The following is a 15062-nucleotide window of genomic DNA, read 5'->3' on the forward strand; positions in this document are numbered from 1 at the left end:
TTACAAAGCTGTCATCATCAAGACAGTATGGTACTGGCACAAAAACAGACACATAGATCAATGGAACAGAATCGAGAGCCCAGAAATGGACCCTCAACTCTATGGTCAACTTATCTTTGACAAAGCAGGAAAGAATGGCCAATGGAAAAAAGACAGTCTCTTCAACAAATGATGTTGGGAAAATTGGACAGCCACATGCAGAAGAATGAAAGTGGACCATTTCCTTACACCACACACAAAAATAGACTCCAAATGGTTGAAAGACCTAAACGTGAGACAGGAGTCCATCCAAATCCTAAAGGAGAACACAGGTAGCTACCTCTTCGACCTGAGCTGCAGCAACTTCTTCCTAGAAACATCGCCAAAGGCAAGGGAAGCCGGGGAAAAAATGAACTATTGGGATTTCATCAAGATAAAAAGCTTTTGCACAGCAAAAGAAACAGTCCACAAAACCAAAAGACAACCGACAGAATGGGAGAAAATATTTGCAAATGACATATCAGATAAAGGGCTAGTATCCAAAATCTATAAAGAACTTACCAAACTCAACACCCAAAGAACAAATAATCCAATCAAGAAATGGGCAGAAGACATGAACAGACATTTTTCCAAAGAAGACATCCAAATGGCCAACAGGCACATGAAAAAGTGCTCAACATCGCTCGGCATCAGGGAAATCCAAATCAAAACCTCCATGAGATACCACCTCACACCCGTCAGAATGGCTAAAATTAACAAGTCAGGGAATGACAGATGTTGGCGGGGATGTGGAGAAAGGGGAACCCTCCTACACTGTTGGTGGGAATGCAAGCTGGTGCAACCACTCTGGAAAACAGTATGGAGGTTCCTCAAACAGTTGAAATTAGAGCTACCATTCGATCCAGCAATTGCACTACTGGGTATTTACCACAAGGATACAAATGTAGGGACCCGAAGGGGTACGTGCACCCCGATGTTTATAGCAGCAATGTCCACAATAGCCAAACTGTGGAAAGAGCCAAGATGTCCATCGACAGATGAATGGATCAAGAAGAGGTGGTATATATACACAATGGAATATTATGCAGCCATCAAAAGGAATGAGATCTTGCCCTTTGCAACGACGTGGATGGAACTGGAGGGTGTTATGCTGAGTGAAATAAGTCAATCAGAGAAAGACATGTATCATATGACCTCACTGATATGAGGAATTCTTAATCTCAGGAAACAAACTGAGGGTTGCTGGAGTGGTGGGGGGTGGGAGGGATGGGGTGGCTGGGTGATAGACATTAGGGAGGGTATGTGCTACGGTGAGCGCTGTGAATTGTGCAAGACTGTTGAATCACAGATCTGTACTTCTGAAACAAATAACGCAACATATTTTAAGAAAAAAGAAAAAGAAGAAGATAGCAGGAGAGGAAGAATGAAGGGGAGTACGTCAGAGGGGGAGATTAACCATGAGAGACAATGGACTCTGAAAAACAACCTGAGGTTTCTAGAGGGGAGGAGGGTAGGGGGATGGGTTAGCCTGGTGATGGGTATTGAGGAGGGCACGTTCTGCATGGAGCACTGGGTGTTATGAAGAAACAATGAATCATGGAACACTGCATCAAAACTAATGATGTAATGTATGGTGATTAACATAACAATAAAAAAATAAAAAAAAAAAGAATAAAGTTTGGCCACTTAAAAAGCCCAGAAACGAAGACTAGCTGGGTCTCAGTGTATGGCTTCCACATAGTATTTTTACCCTATAAGGGACCAGAGAACCACCGGGAAATGACTTGATTTCTAGTTTGGGGCAGGGAGCTTCAACCTGAGTCCGGAACAGCTCTGCTGAACCACAGAGGGATGGAGAGCCCAGTGAGAAAGGACTGTTGCGAAATCAGAAGCAGGCCGACTTAGAAAGGATCCCAAGTCACAGAGGGGGCAATTTGAGTCTCAGCAAAAACAATGGCTAGGATAGGGTCAAGCATTTCAAATACGCTGACATTCGTGCATTTGCAGCAGAAAAAGTAATTCACTGGTCACCTGGAAGCTATACAAACAATTCACTCTCTTGAAGACTGGTAAATAAATGGAAAAAATTGAATACTTATTCTGTCTTTGGACATCTCAGTGTAATGAGATAGTTACTGAGGAGAAAATATCTTTTTAGAAATATTTTAACTAATAAAGGAGGTAGAATACCTTTGTGTATCCCCTGAAGAAATACCAGATTTAGGCCAGTTGGTGTCAAGGTATGTTCAGGTGTACCTGGGAGCTCCTGACACCCCTCCAGAGGCTCCATGAGTTCAAGACTATTCTTATAACAATACTATAATGATATTTTAGTGTACATTGTTTTCCAGAGACTGTAGTCATGTCATATTTCATCAGATGGTATTTGGAAGCAGTTATGAAAATATAGCTGCCTTCTATTAAGTTCAGATGTTAAAGAGGATTGCAAAAATATTTTAAAAACCTACAAAGCCACTATTCTCACTATATTTTCTTGTTTTTTTTAAATCCACATTTAGTTTATTTTCATTTTAAGTTAGTAAATAAACACATGTTTAAAAATGTTTTAGTTTTTACTTCTAATATATTAACTATCTAAAATTCCAATCCTCTCATGTGGCTGGGGGAATGTAAAGTGGTACAGCTGCTGAGGAAAATGGTTTGGCAGTTCCTCAAAAAGTTAACCATAGAATTAATCATTTGACCCAGAATCTCACCTCTAGGTATTTCCCCATAACAACTGAAAACAGATGTTCAGGCAAATATGTGTATGCAGCACTATTCACAATAGTGAATAGTGAGTAGAAGAAACAGCCCAAATTTCCATCAGTGGATAAACGGAAAAACAAAATGTGGTAGTACATACAATGGAATATCATCCAGCCATAAAAAAGAAAGAAAAAATGGTACAACATGGATGAACCTCAGAAACATGATGCTCCATGAAAGAAACCAGACACGAAAAAGCTCATGTTGTGTGACCCCATTTATATAAAATGCTCAGAATAGGTAAGTCCATGGAAACATAAGGAAGATTATCAGTTAATAAGGATTGGCATGGCGAGGGATGAAAGTGGGTGACTGCAGAGTAGATGTGGGATATTCTTTTGGGGTGATAGAAATTTTTTGGAAGTTGTTAGAGCTCGTTGTTATGCAACATTGTAATATACTAAATGCTGCTGAATTGAACACTTTAAAACAATTAATTTTATATTGTGTTTCACCTCAATAAGAAAAAATAAGCAATTAGATATTCACACTATAATATGAAACTCCAGAGTCTAAGTATAAGATGTTCCATTTTAGAAAAGAATGGAAGGAAACATGGAAAATCTTTGGAAAAAAAATTGCCTACAAAATAATAACAAATAGAATAATAGAAGTTTCCTTTTCAACAGTAGATGCAGGAAAATAATAAGCTAGACTGTGACACTTGAATTTGAAATTCAGACATCCCCAGACCTTTATCTGCTATAAGGATTGTATGGACCCCACCATATGCACTCTTAATAGACAACAACAGCAGAAAACAAAGTAAACCTACAGGAACAAAGTCATGTGGAAAAAAAAAAATCAAAACCCCAAAACATGCAGCTTGGTTTGACAGACCTATAAGGTAAAAATGCAGTGGGTTTTCCAATCAGTGTCCCAGTACTGGGGAGGTGGGTTCACTGTCACTGGAAATACCCCCTTGCAGCTCAAATTTGAGGTTTTTTTCTGACTCAAGAATCTGTGGGTCCTGGGCTAAGTTAAGCCAATCAAGGTTCCTGAGCTTAAAAGGGAGTCTGTTAACTGACTTCCAAGTTTGGGATAGGGTGGGACGGGGGATGAGAATTTGGATGGTGAAGAGGTAGCTCAGAGCTGCTACAAAAGCATATAGTGGCTGCTCAATTAATACTTGTTGGATAAATGAATGTGTGCATAATAAATAAGTCGGTCAAGGTACACTTGTTGTTTTTGGTTCTGTTGTTAACTTTTATTCTTTGGTAAAAAACACAGAATTTGAAAGAAAGCAATACAAGGGGCTGCTCATTTGCTGGCTTTCCTCTGGCCAGCTTAGGGCCTTGCAGGTACTGTGACCGCGGCTCAGGCTGCAGGACGCGCACAGCACGGACCTCAGGCTGCTGCTGGCTGTCAGCTCCGGGGCTGCTGCCTGCACTTTGGTGGAGGGGCCCCTGCTGGCCCCAAATCTGCAGAAATCTCATGTTTGGCTCCAAGATGTTTATCTTCTTTGCTTTTGGGGTAGAATTTCAGGGTTATTTGTTGTATTTCTAATTTTGGGATCTTGGAGGAATCAGAGGTACGTTTTCAGCTATTAATCCTGTTCTCTCTCCTTTTCACCAGTAAAAGGCAGGACTCTGTCTTCTGAGCTTCTTGATTGGTGCAAACTGGGCATCGAGAGATTTGTGTCCACTCAAGCTTTTGTTTTGGAGGCATGGGCCATTTGGGAGAGGAGACTTTATAGCCTGAGTGTGGAGTAGCTGTGTCACAACCAAGCTCTGGGTGTGCCTCTTGCATGAACGCCTTAGGTCTGGTTTGCATCGAGCAGGGGTAGGTGGTGGGGATAGTAATAGTGTACGGGGCCTGGGGGGCAGGAGCACCTGTCCAGTGCCTGGCCCTGAAACGAGGCTACAGTTCTCAGTCTCTCCTTGAGTGTGCACCAGGACACCGTGGGTGCTCATGCTGATGCAAGGGCATCCTCTCCCAGCCCAGCTGCACCGCCTCCCCGTGCTGCCACATTGCTCTCAGTGGAATATTTGTCCTGTGGGAGAATTAATCTACTAATTATGCTTGCATACCACTAAGTTTTTCACATTTGTGCATGCCAGCGAATTGACAGCACACCCAACAGAGTCTTGGGTATTCTACCTCAAACTGAAGGCTTACAGAGAAAAAAAAAAGACAGTGTCAATGGCAAGTAATGTTTAAATCTCTGCTGTCATCTGGCTGTGACCCAAAAAGTGAATTAGCTTATGTGAGGTATCGGATTCCAGGAATATTGTCCTGACTCACATACTTTGCAATCTGGACTTCGCAATCAGGCTTGAATAAAGGCCACTCTTAATACCGTGAGCCATTTATTTCCAGGCATAGAGATCGTTACAATCCTCATTTTGCATTTTTTATCTATGTAAATCGATCAGTTAGTGAAAGCCCCCAAGCATGGAATGTTTTACTACCACCTTTCTGCTAGATGATATATAGATCTATGCAAACTTGTCATTTTTTTCCTGATTGGAGAAAATCCAAGGATTATCTTTACAACTAACATTGATTAGAGACCGAATATTTCACTCAACAGTGCTCAATATATTGTTACAATGTGCCAAGGGCATTCATGGAGAAGACAGGGGATGGCATCTTAGGACAAACACCTCTGAACTTTTGGGGAAAAGTGACAAGCTCCTTGTTCACCTAGTAATCTTTTATTTGTTATCAGTAAGGCCAAAATGCAGATTGAGATTGGGGATGTTGCAAAAGGAGGAAGAGGCTCTATTCCTTCTGAACCTTCTACAAAAAGCTACCTTTGCCTGACTCCCCAGGTTCTCCTGTCCTCAAGAAGATGTGTTACTCCCAGCTCCAAAGCTCAAGAGCTACTAAAAAGAAGATCATATGCCAGTAGAAAATACCATTTTTACCCTCAAAAAATGGCTGTGGTATAAGATAAATTTGCTTGCATTGTACATGGCAGTATTTATCATATTTGATTCTGGGATTTGGATCTGTAGCACTACAAGCTGGGTGGGGTTTGCAATGCTCTGCCTTGGTGTAAGTGATGGTCAACATATACCCCCCCCCAAATGAGAATGTGGGTTAGAGGGATGAGACAAAGGGCGTGAGATGAGCAACAGGAGCCACTGAGGATGCTGGGAGTGGTGACAATGGAGGGCCAGAGCAGGGAGGCAGGGAGAAGGTCGAGCTGCATGGACAAACCCAAAGGGCCCTTCTAGATACAGCTGTATCTAGAGAGAGTCTGAAGAACAACAGAGAGCCCGAGACATTTGTCCCGGAGGAGACGTCCAACATCACCCTCTTCTTTAGCATTGTGGAAGTACGCGACTGGGGAGGCGACATGACCCTTCAAAATCACACGGGGGCTCTTGCAAGGTAGTAAGTAAGAAGGGAACTGAAGACGGGGAAGCAGCTGGAAGCCGGGCAGATAAGAAAATAAATGCTGGAGTCAGGCTGGAGTGGAAATGAGAGGCGAGTGGGAGGCCCGGGGCTGTGGGAGGTGCAACTCTCCTCCGCTGGTTGGTTCGTGTATACTTGATTGTCTCAAACCCCAAATCTCAGACCTGGAGATTTCCCAGAGAGAGGGAGTCACTGTCGAGCTCTGAGCGGAGCTGCTGAAGACTGAGACCAGCAGTGGCTCTGAGAGTCTCCGGGGAGATGCTGCTTCTGCTGCTGGTGTTGCCCGAGGTCCTCTGCCCAGGCGGTGGTGGTGAGAAAGGTGGGCGACTGGCCACATCAGCACGGAGACAGGGTCCAAATAAAGCTACGGAGGCTGCGGCTTCCCCAACACTCCCCACCACCCTCCAGAGGTGGGGAGGCGGACTGAGGCCCCGGGGACAAATGTCTCGGGCTCTCTGTTGCTCTTCAGACTCTGGGTTCCTTTTCTCTAGATCTTTCCAATGTTCATTCTCTCACTGTTCCCCGCTTCTCCCTTTCTCCGCACTTTCCTTATCCTCCAATTACCCACAGCCTTTCGGGGGCCCACCTCCTACCACGCCATCCAGATCTCATCCTTTATCAACAGCAGCTTGACCCAGACCCAGGACTTGGGATGGTTGGGCGATGTGCAGATTCACGGCTGGGACAGTGTCGGCAAAAGGGCGGTTTTCCTGAAGCCCTGGTCCAAGGGGAACTTCAGTGATGAGGAGGTGAATGAGCTGGAGGAGCTCACCCAGGTCTACCTTAGTGGGTTGGTCCTAGAAGGGCAGGACCATGCCTCTGAGTTCCAGATGGAATGTGGGTCCAGTCCTCCAATCTAGGGAGGCTCTTGCTGAATTTTCTCTCTCCTGCTTCAGGCTGCTACTCCTTCTGATCTTTGCCCCTCCTTCCTGCATTACCCAGCTGCACACATACGCTCCTCTGGAGCAGTTGCGCCCTCTGACTCCACACCCCCACGGAGCACTCCAGGTTCTTCCTGCTGCCCGCACTCTCCTCTGACAGGTGAAGGTGCCCCATTGTACCATCTCCTGGTTGGCTCGTGTATAACTTGCTTCTCTCAAACCCTAAGCAAGAAGCCCTGCTTCTCTTCCCCGACACCTGAGCGACCGCCTCCTGCAATCCCCCTCTTGGAGCCTCCTGCCTGGCCCTCTTCCCAGTGCACTCCTCTTATTCACCCTGGATGGCTGGCCCCCAACCTTCATACTCTGCCCCTCCTCCCCTCTGCCCACATACGTCATTGCAACTGCTTCTCTACCATTTTGTGATATGCGTGCCTCCCTGGTTTTCAGCTTTCTGAAAAATCTCTGATTGCTGTAAATGAGAGTTGGCTCATCATTTCACACTTCAGACCTTTTGCATCACCCAAATCCCAAATCCCAGGTTCTTCCCTCATCTCTTTCTTGTTTGCTTCTTACTAACTGTCTGTTTTCCTTCCATCCAGACCCCTTTGAGATCCAGGGCATAGCAGGCTGTAAGCTGTATCCCAGTGGGGGCACCGTGAGCTTCTTTTGGGGAGCTTTAGGAGGACTGGACTTTCTGAGCCTCAAGAATTACTCCTGTGTGCCCACCCCAGAGGGCGGTAGCAGGGCGCAGCGCATCTGTGAGCTCATCAGTCAGTACAAAGGCATCCGGGATATTGCAGAGAAGCTCCTCTTTGAAACATGCTCTCGGTATCTCCTGGGTGTCCTCGAGGCAGGGAAGGCAGAACTGCAGAGACAAGGTTAGTCCTGTTCCCCTAAGGCTTTTCCGTTTCACTTCTCACCACTTTCCTTAAATTCAAGAGGAGGAAGTACCTAAGAAGAGAGGGGTTTAATCAATAATTTGGTTTCTAAAGGAGGAGAAGCGGTCACTGTCCAAACTTGTGAGTTTCCAAATCCCTGTGCTCTAGAGTAGAGTCATAATCTGACACTCTCCCTGCTCCTTCCTGCCCCAGTGAAGCCTGAGGCCTGGCTGTCCACTGGCCCCAGTCCGGGTCCCGGCCGTCTGCTGCTGGTGTGCCATGTCTCAGGCTTCCACCCAAAGCCTGTGTGGGTGATGTGGATGCGGGGTGAGCAGGAGCAGCGGGGCACCCAGCGAGGTGACATTCTGCCCCATGCTGATGGGACGTGGTATCTCCGAGTGACCCTGGACGTGGCGGCCCAGGAGACGGCTGGTCTATTGTGCCGAGTGAGACACAGCAGTCTAGGGGGCCAGGACATGGTCCTCTACTGGGGTGAGAAAGAACTGGGGCCCAGCTGGGCATGGGGGAGATGGTCCTCAAGCATAGAGGGAGGCACTGGCTACAAGTGGGGCTTCACCAAAGAGAGGAGGGTGGGGAGAGGGAGGAGGGGAGGGATGAAGGGACGGGAGAGGGAGGGAGGAATGGAAGGGGGAGAAGGAGGGAATAAAGGGGAGAAGAGGAGAGGGGAGGTGGAGAGGGAGGGCCAGAGTTGGGGCGGAGGGACAGAGGTAGCATACATCAGCAGCAAGTGACCATCAGGTAGGCAAGGGAAGGCCAGAAGAATCAGAGAATGGGTTTTGAAATGACATCCTGTGTCCTTTCCCAATTTCCAGGAAACCCCATCTCCATCGGCTTGATATTTTTGGCAATAATAGTGCCCTTTTTGATCCTTTTGATAGGTCTTCTGTTTTGGTTTTGAGGCGCTGGTGAGTTTTTATTTTTAATCTTTCTTTTTTGTCTACGCATCTACTCTTTCTACCATTTTATCAATTTACATCACATTAGCCTCAGTCTTTCCACCAGACTCTCCCCTTTCTTCCCAATCCCATCTTCTTTATGCAAATCTATTGTTTAAATTGTGGTAAACCTACCCTCAAAAACATAAAACCTATGGTCTTCGCCATCTCCAAATGCACAGCCTCGAATTATGAAGTACACCCACATTTTTGTGCAACCAATTTCTAGAGCTATTTTCGTCTTGAAAAACTAAAACTCTATACACATTGAACAACACCTCCACGGTCCCTGCTCCCCAGGCCCCAGCACCCACCATTCTATGCTCTGTCACTAGAAATTTGATGATTCTGGGGACTTCATATAATTGAAACTTTTAGGAGTTGTCCTTTTGTGACCGGCTTATTTCTCTCAGCACAAGGTCTTCGAGGTTCATCTGTGTGGCCCCATGTGTCACAATCTCCTTTCTTCTCAAGGATGAGTAATGATATTCCATTGCACTAACATGACATTTGTTTATCATTCATCTGTCGATGGATAACTGGGTTGATTCCATGTTTTGACTATTTGTGAATAATGTCACTGTGAACATGGGAGCATGAGTATCTATTCTGTAGAGATATTTTTTGCTTGTGTTCTTCACAGGTCATATCAGAGTATCTCATGAACCCTTGACATGACTTCTCTTCCACTTGGAATAAGCACCCAGAAGCCCAGAAGCTCAAGTCGTCAGCCCTGGGGGGTCGATTGCATCATATTTCATCAAATAATCCTCCTATTTGATCACATAAGAGTTCCCATAGGATGTAAGATAAATCACTACTCATAACTAGCAGAAAAATAATAGAAAACCATCAATTTTTTGTGAGATGGTATCAATAGTACGATTTGCCCTGATCTCCTACACATGAGATGTGGAAAAGAATGTGTCTTAGGATAAACGAAATATGGTATACAACTTGCTGGTGACAATCCTTTGGTTTCCTATTTTAAAACTTTTTTTGTTCTGCTTCTGCTGAAATGTCATTTGTCAAAGTAAGCTAACTCTAATTAAGCTGCAATCGTTGTATTTGCAGGGATGCTGAGCATGTTTAACATAATGTCTCTGTCTCTGCCTGGATGACTTTCTAATCCTTGAGGCACAGAGAGATGCTTCTTCCTCCAGGAAGCCTTCCTTAGTGCTACAGTGGAAATGACCCTCCCTTGTCTGGTGTCACAAAGAGACCTACTTCACTCTGTACCCACGGCATTGAGCTATTTTTGTGTCATTTTAACATATTGTTGGATATCATCAGGGATATCGGTCTGAAATTCTTTTTGATGGGATCTCTGCCTGGTTTGGGGATGAAGGTAATGCTGGCCTCACAGAATGAGTCTTGAAGCTTTCCTTCTGTTTCTATTTTTTGAAACAGCTTCAGGAGAATAGATATTATTTCTTCTTTGAATGTTTGATAGAGTTCCCCAAGGAATCCATCAGGTCCTGGACTCTTGTTTTTTGGGAGGTTTTTGATCACTGCTTCAATCTTGTTACTGGTTATTGGCTTATTCAGGTTGTCAATTTCTTCCTGTTTCAGTCTTGGGAGTTTATAAGTTTCCTGGAAGGCATCTATTTCTTCCAGGTTGCTCAATTTATTGGCATATAGTTGTTGATAATAATTTCTAATAATTGTTTCTATTTCCTTGGTGTTAGTCATGATCTCTCCCCTTTCATTCATAATTTTATTAATTTGGGTCCTTTCTCTTTTCTTTTGGATAAGTCTGGCCAGTGGTTTATTGATCTTATTAATTCTTTCAAAGAACCAGCTTCTAGTTTCATTGATCTGATCTACTGTGTTTCTGGTTTCTAATTCATTGATCTCTGCTCTAATCTTAATTATTTCTCTTCTAATGCATGGCTTGGGCATCATTTGTTGCTTTTTGTCTAGTACTTTGAGGTGTAGAGTTAGTTGGTGAATTCGGGATTTTTTATTTTTTTGAGTGAGGCTTGGGTGGCTATGTATTTCCCCCTTCCTGCCTTTGCAGTACTCCATAGGTTTTGGACTGATGTGTTTTTATTCTCATTGATTTCCATGAATTGTTTAAGTTCTTCTTTGATTTCCCGGTTGACCCAAACATTCTTGAGCAGAGTGGTCTTTAGCTTAAAAGTGTTTGAATTTCTTCCAAAATTTTCTTGTGATTGAGTTCCAGTTTTAAAGCATTATGGTCTGAGAATATGCAGGGAATAATCTCAGTCTTTTGGTATTGGTTGAGACCTGATTTGTGACCCAGTATGTGGTCTATTCTGGAGAAAGTTCCATGTGCGCTTGAGAAAAATGAGCATTTTATTGTTTTAGGCTGGAATTTTCTGTATATATCTATGAGGTCCATCTGGTCCAGTGTGTCATTCAAAGCTCTTGTTTCTTTGTTGATTTTCTGCTTAGATGATCTGTCTATTGCTGAGAGTAGAGTATGGAGGTCTCCTACAATTAACGTATTGTTATCAATATGATTCTTTATTTTGGCTAACAGTTAGCTTGTGTAGATGGCTGCTCCCATGTTGGGGGCGTAGATACATACAATTGTTAGATCTTCTTGTTGGATAGATCCTTTAAGAATGATATAGTGTTCTTCTGTGTCTCTAGCTACAGTCTTTAGCTTAAAATCTAATTTGTCTGATATAAGAATTGCTACCCCAGCTTTCTTTTGAGGTCTGTTGGCATGGAAGATGGACCTCCATCCCTTCACTTTCAGTCTGGATGTATCTTTAGGTTCAAAATGAGTCTCTTGTAGACAGCATATGGATGGGTCCTGTCTTTTTATCTGATCTGCAACCCTGTGCCATTTTATGGGAGCATTTAGGCCATTCACGTTGAGAGTGATTATTCAAAGACATGAATTTATTGTCATCATGTTGCCTGTGAAGATCTTGTTTCTATAGATTGTCCCTGTAAATTTCTGTTCTATATCACTCTTGGGGGTCTTTCTCCTTTTATATAAACCCCCCCTAATATTTCTTGCAGGGCCCGCTTAATGGTGACATATTCTTTCAATTTCTGAGAAGCTCTGCATCTCTCCATCCATTCTAAATGATAGCCTTGCTGGATAAAGTATTCTTGGCTGCATGATCTTCATGTTTAGTACCCTGAATATGTCTTGCCAGCCCTTTCTGGCTTGCCAAGTCTCTGTGGTTAGGTCTGACATTATTCTAATGTCCCTCCCTCTGTGTATAAGGATTCTCTTTCCCCTAACTGCCCTTAAGATGGTTTCCCTGGTTCTAAGATTTGCGAGTTTTACTATTACATGCCGGGGCGTTGGCTTATTTTCCTTGATCTTGGGAGGGGTCCTCTCTGCCTCTAGGACATGAATGTTTGTTTCATTCCCCAGATTAGGGAAGTTTTCCGCTATGATTTGCTCAAATATATCTTCTAGTCCTCTCTCTCTCTACCCCCTCAGGGATCCCAATAATTCCGACATTGGAACATTTCATGGTGTCACTTATTTCTCTGATTCTCTTTTCATGGATTTTGAGTTGTTTTTCCCTGGCCTCCTCTTTTCCCTTTTTATCTATTAAATGGTCTTCCAGGTCACTAATTTGTTCTTTTGCCTTGCTTAACCTAGCTGTTAGATTATCTAGATTAGATTGGGTCTCACTGATGGCATTTTTAAGTTCTGCCAGTTCAGCTTTCATTTCTGCCCTTAGAGACTTTATGCTGCCATTAATTGATTTCTCCATTCTAGGTATTGTCTTCACAATTGCTACCCTGAATTCCATCTCCGACATCTTGGTTATATCTGTATCCATTTGTAAATCTGTGGCAGAAGTCACAGTCTCTGAGTTTTTCCTATTTTGGGAGTTCCTCCTCCTAGTCATTCTGTTGACGGGTGGTTGAGGGAATGTACAGAGTCCAAATTATTGATCACAACCCAGGCAAGATGCACCTGTTTTATAGGGACCTTAGGGTTGCCAGTCTCTTGTTCTCCCAACATGTCTTCTAGGGGAGGGGCCTGCTGCCCTGTCACTCAGGCACCCCTGTTTGGGCAGAGTTGCCCTGACCCCTGTGGCAGGGGATGGGCTCAGTGAAAATCATTTTTGGGGGGCTTTTGTTCTCTGGTGGCTTTCCCTGTTGGCTTTTCAAGTCTCTTCTGAGAGTCAGAGCAGAAGAGATCGTTTCCAACCCTCTGTCTCAGAGCAGAGAGAGCGCAGTCTGTTCTTCCGTGAGCTCTCCAGGCCACACTATCCCCGTTTCTGTTTGTGCCGCTATAAACTGCAGCGTCCTGGGTTGTGCGCCCCTCAGCTGCGCTCCCAGTCCTCACCTCCAGGTCGGGGCATGTCTCTGCCCTTTGTTTTTCTAAAATTGCCAGCTGCCCCCAGTTCCAACACGTGGCCCCGCTGCTCCAGGTTTCAGTCTGGGGGGGCTGCCCTAAAGTCTTTTCCCTGCCACTACTGGTCTGCGAGTCTGTGCTCCATCCCCAGCGTGGGAGGCTATCGCTCACTGGTGGTGTAGAATCTCCGTGGCTCCCTCCCCCTTCTGTTTATCTTTGGATATGTGCCCGTGGAATCGTGCTCCCCGCTTCATACCTCAAAACCAACTGCCTGAGATATTTTGTTTGTAGAGTTCCAGATCTATCTTCTTACATCGCAGGCTGGTTTTGTGGGTGTTCAGAGTGGTCTGGTAGATATCCAGCTCAATTCTGGGGACTGGTTGGAATAGGGTCTCCCACTCCTCTGCCATCTTTTCCTCCCTCTCTGGGGTTCATCAATTTTATAAATTTTTCAAAAACTACTTTTGGCTTTGCCGGTTCTCTCTAGGAGCATATCATTTTATTATTTTCCTCTTTCTACAAACATACCCCAGAGATATTGTGGGTTTACTTCCAGACCACCACAATAAAGCAAATATAATAAAGTGAGTCAAATGAATGTTTTGGTTTCCCGGTGCATATAAAAGTTACATTTATACTATACTATAATCTATTAAGTACACAGAAGCATTATATTTGAAAAAAATTGTACTTACCTTAATTGAAAATATTTTATGGCTAAAAAAAGCTAATCATCATCTGAACTTTTAGTGAGTCGTAATCTCTTTACTGGTGGAGGGTCTGCCTTCATGTTGGGGCTGCTGACTGAACAGGATGGTGGTTACTGAAGGCTGGGGTGGCTGTGGCAATTTCTTAAAATTAGACAACAATGCAGTTTGCTGCACCAATTGACTCTTCCTTTCATGAATGATTTCTCTGTAGTGTGTTATGCTCTTTGATAGCATTTTACCTATGGTAGCACTTCTTACAAAATTGGAGTGAATCCTCTGAAATCCTGTCACTGTTTTATCAACCAAGTTTATGAAATATTCTAAATCCTTTGTTGCCATTTCAAGAACCTTCACAGCATCCTTTACTAGGAATAAATTCCATCTCAAGGAAACATTTTCTTTGCTCATCCATAAGAAGGAACTCCTCATCCATTAGTGTTTTATCATGAGATTGCAACCATTTAAAATATAATAATAATGAAAACGTTTGAAATATTGCAAGAATTACCAAAATGTGACACAGAGACAACAAGTGAGCAAATGCTATTGGAAAAATGACACTGATAGATTTGCTCAACGTGGGATTCCAAAAACCCTTCAATTTGTAAAATATGCAGTATCTACAAAATGCGGTAAAGTGAAGTTACATAAAATGAGGTATTTTCTTTGCATTTAATATGTTGTTAATAAGGATTCTGATCAACAAATTCCAATGTGTGCGAGAGGGGCTTTCCCACACACAAACCCAACAAGAAAGTCTGACACCAGGAGGGTGTCCTACAATTCAACTCAATTCTGTCTATCTGGGGAGAGCATCAGATCCCACCCGTCAGACTTTCAGTCCTTCTGAGACTGCACATCACACTTGAGATGCCAATTGCAAGTTTAGTTGATCACTTGTGTTTCTGATTAGCCAGCTATAGATGGGAGGTTCTCACGACTTCCTCCTTGGGTTCAATCCATTTGCTAGAGTGGCTCAAAGAACTCAGATAAATATCTTATTTACTAGATCACCAGTTTATTACAAAAGAATATCACTCAGGAACAGCCAGATGGAAGAGCTGCACAGGGTGAGGTGTGGGAAAGATCCTGAAACTTCTTCCATGTCCTCTCCAAGTGTACCATTCCCCTGAGTCTGCATATATTCCCCAACCTGGAAAAACTCCAAACCAGTCCTTCTGGGTCTTTGTGGAGGCTTCATTACATAAATATGGCTGATTAAATCA

At 43.7% G+C, this 15062-nt stretch overlaps 1 protein-coding gene across 1 annotated transcript; it reads left to right on the forward strand.

The window, feature by feature from the left end:
* Window positions 1-6369: 6369 nt before the first annotated feature.
* LOC114199172 (T-cell surface glycoprotein CD1b-like) lies at window positions 6370-9491 on the forward strand. Its single transcript, XM_028090967.1, is given in 7 exon segments — window positions 6370-6430; window positions 6682-6948; window positions 7592-7870; window positions 8084-8362; window positions 8704-8784; window positions 8787-8796; window positions 9470-9491. Coding segments are annotated over 7 exon segments (999 nt in total).
* Window positions 9492-15062: the final 5571 nt, after the last annotated feature.

Source organism: Eumetopias jubatus, unplaced genomic scaffold (assembly GCF_037043125.1).
Source record: "Eumetopias jubatus isolate StellerSeaLion01/CBP00866 unplaced genomic scaffold, mEumJub1_p1.0 scaffold_12, whole genome shotgun sequence".
Lineage (NCBI taxonomy): Eukaryota > Metazoa > Chordata > Mammalia > Carnivora > Otariidae > Eumetopias > Eumetopias jubatus.